The sequence below is a fragment of the Somniosus microcephalus genome, chromosome 8 (genome assembly GCF_052327205.1).
Source record: "Somniosus microcephalus isolate GS21.2 chromosome 8, FLI_Smic_1.0, whole genome shotgun sequence".
Taxonomy (NCBI): Eukaryota; Metazoa; Chordata; class Chondrichthyes; order Squaliformes; family Somniosidae; genus Somniosus; species Somniosus microcephalus.
This window is the reverse complement of record NC_140994.1, coordinates 196,529,209-196,538,375: the sequence shown is the minus strand read 5'-3', so window position 1 is coordinate 196,538,375 and position 9,167 is coordinate 196,529,209. Positions and strand designations below refer to the sequence as shown.

The 9,167-nt window shown below is 42.2% G+C and overlaps 1 protein-coding gene across 1 annotated transcript; it reads right to left on the bottom strand.

Annotated features, from left to right (window-relative positions):
• Positions 1 to 2,691: 2,691 nt before the first annotated feature.
• On the bottom strand, positions 2,692 to 8,346 carry LOC147114012 (uncharacterized). Its single transcript, XM_085995520.1, has one exon. The coding sequence runs from the start codon at positions 3,772 to 3,774 to the stop codon at positions 2,752 to 2,754; it is 1,023 nt and encodes a 340-aa protein (XP_085851646.1). The 5' UTR covers positions 3,775 to 8,346; the 3' UTR covers positions 2,692 to 2,751.
• Between the last annotated feature and the right edge of the window lie 821 nt (positions 8,347 to 9,167).

Sequence of the window (9,167 nt, the reverse complement as noted above, 5' to 3'; positions counted from 1 at the left end):
AAGAAAGACTTGAGAAACTTGAGGTGTTCCACGAGAAAGGAAATATATGAGAAATCATCATAGCTTATCGCTCCAAAACTGCAGCCCCTAAAGAGTGCCATCTATGCCAACGTCTACGTCTTCTGTTACAGTCTCGGTGCGTGTTGTTAGATTTGGTCTCTCCCATAGCTAGCTACAATGGCAGATTAACAGGGGTCAAGAAGAAAACGTAACTGACTTGACCCCTGTCTGCAAGGTGATCTTATAGAAGGATATAAGATTGTTAAGGGCACAGAAACATTAACCTGGAATATTACTCTAAATTAAACTGCAGAAGGAGAATAAGGGGACAGAGGTTCAAATTAATAAAGATGATTTTAGGACTGATATCACAAGGTTCTGCTTTACCCAGAGAAAGGTCAACCTGTGGAATAAACTTCCAGAAAGATCGGGCAGCACGGTGGCATAGTGGTTAGCACTGTTGCCTCACAGCGCCAGGGACCCGGGTTCGAATCTGGCCTCGGGTGACTGTGTGGAGTTTACACATTCTCCCCGTGTTTGCGTGGGTTTCCTCTGGGTGCTCCGGTTTCCTCCCACAGTCCAAAGATGTGTGGGTTAGGTTGATTGGCTATGATAAATTGACCCTTAGTGTTAGGGGGATTAAATACGTGGGGATAGGGTGGGATATGTGTTGGTGTAGGGGTTACGGGGATCGGGTGGGATATGTGTTGGTGCAGGCTCGATGGGCCGAAATGGCCTCTATCTGCATTGTGGGGTTTCTGTGATTAGTGGAGGCAAAAACCCTGGAATCATTTAAGAAACAATTGGCATAACAATGGGGGGTGACTTTAGAGGCTCTCTAGATGGATGAAGTATAAAATGGGATGAATGACATCATTGATAATTATCTTTTGAACCTGCAACCTCCTGATTCAGAGGCGAGAATGCTACCAACTGGGCCAAGTTGACACTGACAATGTAAGGTTGAGCCCACTGTAGCACAGTGAACAAAATTGTACACAGTATTAAGGGTGGGCCAGACCTACAGTTTGTAGAAGCTCATTATTACATTGTGGAGCTAATGTGCTATCCATTTAGCTATACCTTCTTTAGTGTTGCTACTTGCTGTGCTAAGAGAGTGCCTCTAAATCTCTCTCCTGTGTTCTGTCCTGTAGACAGTTTAGCTTAAATTACTAATAAAATAGCAAAATACTGCAGCTGCTGGAAATCTGAAATAACAGAAAATGCTGGAAACACTCAGCAGGCCAGGCAGCATCCATGGAGAGAGAAAAGCTTAAATTACCCAGTCTCATCATCTTTGCACTTATCTCCATTAAACAACTTACCCATGAGCTAAACTTCCTAATCTATATAAATCCCTCTATATTTGGTCCATTTGTCCCATACTGTTTACAATGCCACAACCTACAATTTGGTATTTTTATCAAGCTTTGTTTCCTTCCCCATTTCCAAATAATTTACGAGCATTATAAATGCCTGAGCACTGATCTCTGAGGCTCTCCACTGGTCACCTCCTTTCATGCCAATTCATTAATGCAACTCCATTTACTGCTACAATTTGTTTGCTCTGATTCACACAATTTCCAATTCACTTTAGAAGGTGCCCCCTTATTCCAGGCCTTCCCCTCGTGAACCAATCTTCTGCGTGACACTGTGTCAAAAGCTTTTGCTAACATTTAAATATGTAGCCTCCACTGCATTCTCCTTGTCCATCAGGTCTGTCATTTCTTCAAAGAACTTCAGTAGATTTGTCAAAAATAACCACCCTGTCATAAACCTATGCTGACTCCTTATTCCATATTTCTCCAAGTGCTTCATTCTTCCCTTTTCAGGATGCTCTGTAATGCATGTCTTGTAGCAGCCCACAACCTTCCAAGACAGCTTCCTAACATGACTATAATGAATGCTGTAGTATACTGGAGCAGAGGATAGAGAGCTGATCAAAAGTCTTATTCAGCATTAACTGCACCAGAACATTCACTGTAGCATGGGAAACAAAATATAATTTATATTTTAAATTTGCTCTAGGATAAAATTATGTGATTTTGCGTTTCAGTTGGGGGTGATTTTAATTTTAATCGCTCAGCAGAAACCTGGAGGGTGGGCAGTTAAATCGCCCTGGCTCTTACCTGTCTGAAAGCCACCAAGATTGCAACATCTGTAATTTTAACCCTGAGCAGGCAGCAAGAACACACGCCCGGAGCCAACAGGGTCCTTCTTTGCATATGCATGCTGTGGCCCGATGACATAATTGAGGCCCGACTTTAATTTTAACTCAGGCCTGAGCGGGGAATCCACCTGGAGTTCTCAGTTCAGTAGTCCTCGCCACTGAGATTAATCTAGATACTAATTCAAGTTTGTTGATTATTCATCAACTGATAAGTTTTCACAAAAGGAATTATAATAATATGTACTAATGTGATAATCTGCTGTAAAAGGTACCCTGGTAGAACATAAAGTAGGGTTGACAATTTTCTTAATGGAATAGTTCTCAATTCTTCTAAAATAATTAATTTAAGTTTAAGTTGTGGTGCTCCATATTAAAAATAAAACATTATTGAAAGTTTTTAGGAAACTATTTTTGAAAAGTAACCTTCAATGTCTAGCTTCATGTCACATTTTCCCAATTCATGTAACAGATAGAAGACCTGTAAGATAACAGTTGACATAGAAACACAGCCAACATTGACAAATATGGAAGAGTTTGTAATTTAACATTTCTGCAGAAGTACAGATTGTGACATTCTGTCATTAGATTTCAGCAATAGCAGGGAGTAAGCAGACTCGCTTTTGGGCATCTTTCCAGGCACTTCTGCAATCAGACAACCAGTTGCTGATAAAGATCTGCTTATCTGTTCTGTTATTTCCTTGGAAGGTCTGGGAGTCTGTCAGAGTTTTTAGGGTATCTTTGAAATGGTTCATAGACTCCAGCCGTTTGATTCCAACATCTCCAACCAACAAAGCTGGCGGTGTTTGTAGCTTTCTATACATCCTTTGTACTTTGCAATGTGGAATAATTTCCTTGGATGGCTGATGCCAAGGCTTGTTGAGAGTTACGAAATCCATCTTAGTGTTTGAGATTCTCTTTGTTCCTGCGCTTGGATTAGTGTTACGTTGTCTTGAGTTTGACTTCTGTAAATTCAATTCAGGGCAGCTCATTTCTCTCTGTAAGAGCTCTGAGGAGGAAATTTGTGGGAAATAAAATATATTTTTCAAATAATTTTCTTTTAACTTTTCACATTTTAGGGATGTATTGGACTTTTGTTGTAACATTGTTTTCTCAATAATCTTGCTGTAAAGGAGACAGTTAGGATTTGTTTTGGAAATATTTGGAAGTGGCCCTTCCCAGATTTCTTTCTGCCCATACAGTTCTTCCAATGGGTCAGACTTGACATGAGAAGAGGTTTTTTTATTCTTCTCAAACATGATGGTGACATTGTCCAAGGAAGTTATATCAGCTGCACAATATTTTTTAGAATTCTTCAAACAAATTTTAGAGGAGACAGGATCGATTTGTGAAAGCAACCTTTGCTCTTGTTGGAGGAAATTAAGTTTGCTCATGTCCTGAATTTCACATGAGCTGTCCTGTAGTGCAAGAAATGTTGGCTTTGCTAGCTGACAGATAGACTGCAGATAGTCATCTGTTGATGCAGAATCAAAGTTAATGTCATATTTATTAGGGAATTTTGTACTAGTATCCTGCAGCACCTCTTCATAGGCTTCACTAATTGTTGGGAGGTGCTGTACCAAGATCAGTCTAGAGCTTGGCCTCATGGCTAGGGAAAAAAAGAGAGCTCATTAACATAAAATAACCTACGTATACACCACTTAACATTATAAAATTCAAATATATCCATTTAAAATGAATCGGGTAATCTATTTCAATATTCTCTTCTGGACGCAGTTCACAAGTAACTATCATTTTGATTCTTTTTTTCCCCCTTACGTAAATCCTTTATGATTTACTACTTCAGTTTTCTTTTTTGTGGCCAATCTATTAGTTTTCAGTCAGAAAATCTGTATGCAGGAAGCTCCAGCACATCACCAGTGGACACACTGCTAAATGGATTAAATGAAGGAGAGAGATTTCCACTTGAAGGCAGACTTGGCTCATTTAACAATTCTGCCAAATCAAGCTGAAGGCTGACAATATTGTAATATAACTTCCATCTCCCAACAGAAAATATATGTATTGAGACTGTGTAGTTGCTACAATTCTAGCATTGGAGAATTCGGGCTACAGTATTTAGCCCTATCTCCGAACTGCACTCCCTTAAAAAGTAGTTCAAATCTGTGAGGTGGAAGCACTGAGATTATTTCAAGGAACAGAAAAAAATCAAATTGGAAAACAGTAAGGACAAAGGAAGAAAATAGTAAAAGAAAGAAAATTGAAAGTTTTCTGGCACTTTAAGGATTTCCATTCTTCAACTACCTTTAAATAGTAATTTCCTACATTACAACAGCTGTGGCTCATTTGGTAGCACTCTTGCCTCTGAGCCAGAAGATTGTGGGTTCAAGTCCCACTCCAGAGACTTAAGCACAAAATTCTTGGCTGACACTCCAAGGAGGTGCTGCACTGTTGGAGGTGCTGATTTTTGGATGAGATGTAAAACTGACGTCCTGTCTACTCTCTCAGGTGGATGTAAAAGATCCCATGGGACTATTTTGAAGAACAGCAGGGGAGTTATCCCTGGTATAAAAACAGAAAATTCTGGAAATACTCAACAGGTCAGGCTGGATCTGTGGAGAGAGAAACAGAGTTAATTGCTGTGAATTTAATGGAGGAGGCGGGATGGGAGTGGGAGAGCTGGTTTACAGGTTCTGGTCCCACTCCCAGCTGCATCCACTCTGTAGACGTGATTTTCCCTTGATTGGCCAATTAACAGGAAGCGGGTCTGATGATGTGTCATCAGCCAGTTTCCTTAAAAGGACCATGTCCACATGGAGTTTGACAGTTGTTCTGTCAGTGTTTGACAGCATTGAGGTGCTGCAAACATTGACAATCACTGCACAAAGGTGAACGCTTGCACCCAGGATCTCCAATGACTCCCTCCATATGCTTATGGAGGGAGTCACAGCACGCAGGGAGGTTCTCGTCCTTTCCAAGGGTGGAAGAGACCTCCCCAGGACACCAACTTACCTTGCACCCCCACCCAACCCTCTCTTTCTACTTTATCACTTCCCCATCTCACTAGCCACCCCTCACACTCACCCTCATCCTACTGGAAGCATACCAACTAAGAACACACAAGGGTAGGCACTTGAGAGGTTTAGCCAATGTCCATGTGAAGTTTCTGGTAATGTGTTGTCATGCAGTGAAATCTATTTTTCCAAAAGTGCCCCTTATTGGACAGATCTGAGTGCACCTTGAGAAGTGCCTTACTGAGTTCCAGTGATTGTTCAGTCATAACTCCCCCCGCCCCGCTATAGTGATGAGTGTGCATGAAATGGCTTGGACATTAAAGGGGTGTTTCACGGTGCTGGTGTGGGATGGTGTCAACCTGGTACATCATGTGGCAGCCAGGGTTTACAGCATCACGTGAAGAAAATCTGGCTATGGTGATGCCATCGCTGGCTTCCTGGCCAGTAATTTTGTCAGGGGCTGATGCCCTGTGTTCTGTGCAGCATCAGGTGATGGCGGAGAAGGTTGGTGATGTTGTTGGTGATGTTGGTGTGCCTGGTGATGTTGGTGCTGGGGCTCATCGTGGAAGGATTTGGAGGACCAAGGTCTGATTGTTTCAATGGCTCCGATGTTGCTGCAATAGATGGCAGCTGCGGGTGAGATGACAGAAGCGATCTGTCAATGGTGAGAGAGGTTCTCCCAATGAGGTGGCACTGAACATACAGTTGGATCTAAAAACTTGTAAGCTAAAGAAATCTCTATGTATTAAAAATGCAGTAACCAACATTTTCTGCACTCTGAAACTCACCATCTGCAACATGGCATCCTTTACGCCACTTCTGCAACTGTCAGCTTTTCAGAAACATCAGAGCAGACTCAAAACACACTAGGGTGAGCTGGCATGTTCCCCGAACAACGGGTAACCCGTGGGGGAGAAGGTAAAATTAGAATTAAGCCTGAAAATAGTCTGAAATTGACTCTTAACAAGCCATTTAACAATCTGAATTGTCTCCCCTGCCGCTTGGTGTCGGGACAGTTCTCCGCTGACAGACCCAACACCTGGGAGATTCGCTATTTTGACAGCGGACCCGCCTCCAAACCTGCCCCCTCAGCGCTATTAAATTTGTGGCCAAAGTTTCAGGTAGGTGACCTTTTGTCAGAACTGGGAAAATGTAGAGATGTAACAGATTTTAAGTAAGTGCAGGGGCAGGGAAAGGGAGGAGGGGAGGAAAGAACAAAAGGGAAGATCTGTGATCGGATGGAAGGCAGGGGAGATTAAAAGACAAAAGGGATGATGGTGCAAGGCAAAAGGAGCTGGCAATGGGACAATAAAGAAACAAAAGATGAGTCTAGAAGAGGTGTAAATGGGAATGGCAGAATCATCAATAGCAACCATGTGATAAAATAGGGGCAGAGGTTATGGTCTGAAATTGTTGAACTCAATGTTGAGTCCAAAATGCTATAAAGCACTTAGGGATGTCTTGAGGTCATGACAGGCAGCAGTTATCCCTGGTGTCCTGGCCAATATTTATTTAACCCTCAATAACATAATTAAAACAGATTATCTGGTAATTATCACATTTCTGTTTGTGGGAGCTTGCTGTGCGCAAATTGGCTGCCGCATTTCCTACATTACAACAGTGACTACACTTCAAAAAGTACTTCATTGACTGTAAAGGACGACCTGAGCTCATGAAAGGCGCTATATAAATGCAAGTCTTTCTTTTAATTGTTCAATATATATGAGGCAATCCTTTTTAAAGATATTACTGCAAAAACTATTACACAAACTAGAAAATAGATTCATTTTCCTTAGTATGTGCTATTTGAGCTATGTCTCTAATGCTGCAACTTAAAATGTAAATTATATCTAGAATCTTTGTTAAATAAGATAAATATACACCAACACAGAAGATCAATCACTTAATCTGTATCTACCTAGAATACAAATATGTAAAGCACCACTTTGAGACATATTTTGTACCATCCATCATTAGTACCAGACTTGTTCTTAGCTACTAGCAGATGTCCTGTGACATTGCTCAAAGTAAGTCAAAAGATACATGGGGCTGGATTTTACCAGCCCTGAGGAGGCAGGTTTGGAGGCGGGACTGTTGAGAAAATGGGAAAAATTGGGAGCCTCCGAACCATCTTCCTGGGAGGTGGGTCCCCGACTCGCACAGGGACCCGTCTCCTCGAGGCGGGAAGGGGATTAGAGCCAATTAACTGCCTGTTAATAGGTAGTTAACAGGCAGCTTTGAGGCTTTTCCCCATTTTACACCTGCAAGTGCAGGCTTCCCAACGGCTGCGAACCTCGCCAGGGTCAACGAGTCGAGCAGTGGGTCTGCGGGGGTGACAGAATGGCTACTGCATTCTGCTGAGGAGAGAGGTCTTTGTGAGCCTTCTGTGCAAGGGCTCACCTTAGAACAGAGATTGTCAGTGTTTGACAGCTTCTCAAAGCTGTCAAACACTGACAATTCATCTGTCAAAAATTTTCGACAGATGAAGCATAATACACTGATGTCATCTGTCACTGGCTTTCCCTTAATTGGTCGGTAAGGGCGGGCTTAACAAGGCCAATCAAGGGAAAATAGCGTGGGCTTGTCAGACGTCGCTGGGGGCGGGACTGAAACCTGGAAACCAGAAGTCCCGCCTCCAGCACGTCTCCAGAGATAAAATCGCGGCCATTGTTTTATAATGACAAGAGCACTATATCATGGAACTCACAATAGAAAGAACTAAAGTTTATATAATGCCTGTCGTGACCTGAAGACATCCCTATGTGCTTCACAGTCAATGAAGCACTTTTGAAATGTGTCACTGTTGTAATGTAAGGAAACACAACAGCCAATTTGTGTGCAACAAGTTCTCACAAACAGCAATGAGATAAATGACCTGATAATCTGTTTTAGAGGAGTTGGTTGAGGGATAGATGTTAACCAGAACACTGGGAGTAGTCCCCTGCTGTTCTTCCAATCGAGCCATGTGATCATTTACATCCACAAAAATCTAGGTTGATACTCCAGTACAGTACTGAGGGAGTGCTGCATTATCGGTGGTGCCGTCTTTCGGATGAGACATTAAATCGAGGTCCCGTCTGCTCTCTGATGGACGTAAAAGATCCAATGGCACTATTTGGAAGAAGAGCAGGGGCGTTATCCCCAGTGTCTGGGCCAATCTTTATCCCTCAATCGACATCACTAAAAGAAAGATTATCTGGTTATTATCGCATTGTTGTTTGTGGAAGCTTGCTGTGCGCAAATTGGCTGCCGTGCTTCCTATATTACAACAGTGACTATACTTTAAAAGTACTTAATTGGCTGTAAAGTGCTTTGGGATGTCCTGAGGTTGTGAAATGTGCTATCTAAATGTAAGTCTTTCTTTTTCATTTGAGAGAGCAGCTGAGGCCACGATTTAATGTCTTCTTCTCATCTGAAAAACCGCAGTGCAGCACTACCTCATTACTGCACATAAGTTAGATTATGTGCTCAATGCTCTGGAATGTGTCTTGAACCTATGACCTTCTGACTCAGATATGAAAGTGCTACCACTGAGACAAGGCTGACACTATCTATATATATAAAAGGATCGTGGTGTCTGTCTGTCTGTGTGTCTGTCTGTCTGTGTGTCTGTCTGTGTATATGTCCGGGCATCACTCAAAAGTTATAGAGCATACCTACACATATATTATATCAAAAGAAAGCTTATGATTAGGGGAGTGTCATAGGTGTATTTACTTTTTGGTCAGACAAAAATTGTTCGGACAGTATACAAAAAACGGACAAAATCCGCTCATTAGCGGTTGACCAATCCTACCGCTCATTAGCGTTGAGTGACGTGATGGTTGACCAATCCTACGGGGGCACAGGGGGCATTTCATGGTGTTTGTGGGTGGGGCCTAATCGTTCAAACTGTCGAGCGGGAGCTGAGCTGAGGTGAGTGGCGGCCATTAAAGACCAGCCAGGCCTGAAGCTAAAAAAATGGTAATGGAGGTGAGGAAATTGTTGATTCATTAGTATTGATTCAGGAATTTCTCTCTCTCTCT

What these genes read in the sequence shown, in the direction of transcription:
- LOC147114012 (XM_085995520.1), bottom strand. Translation starts at nt 3,774, where the DNA reads ATGAGGCCAAGCTCTAGACTGATCTTGGTACAGCACCTCCCAACAATT.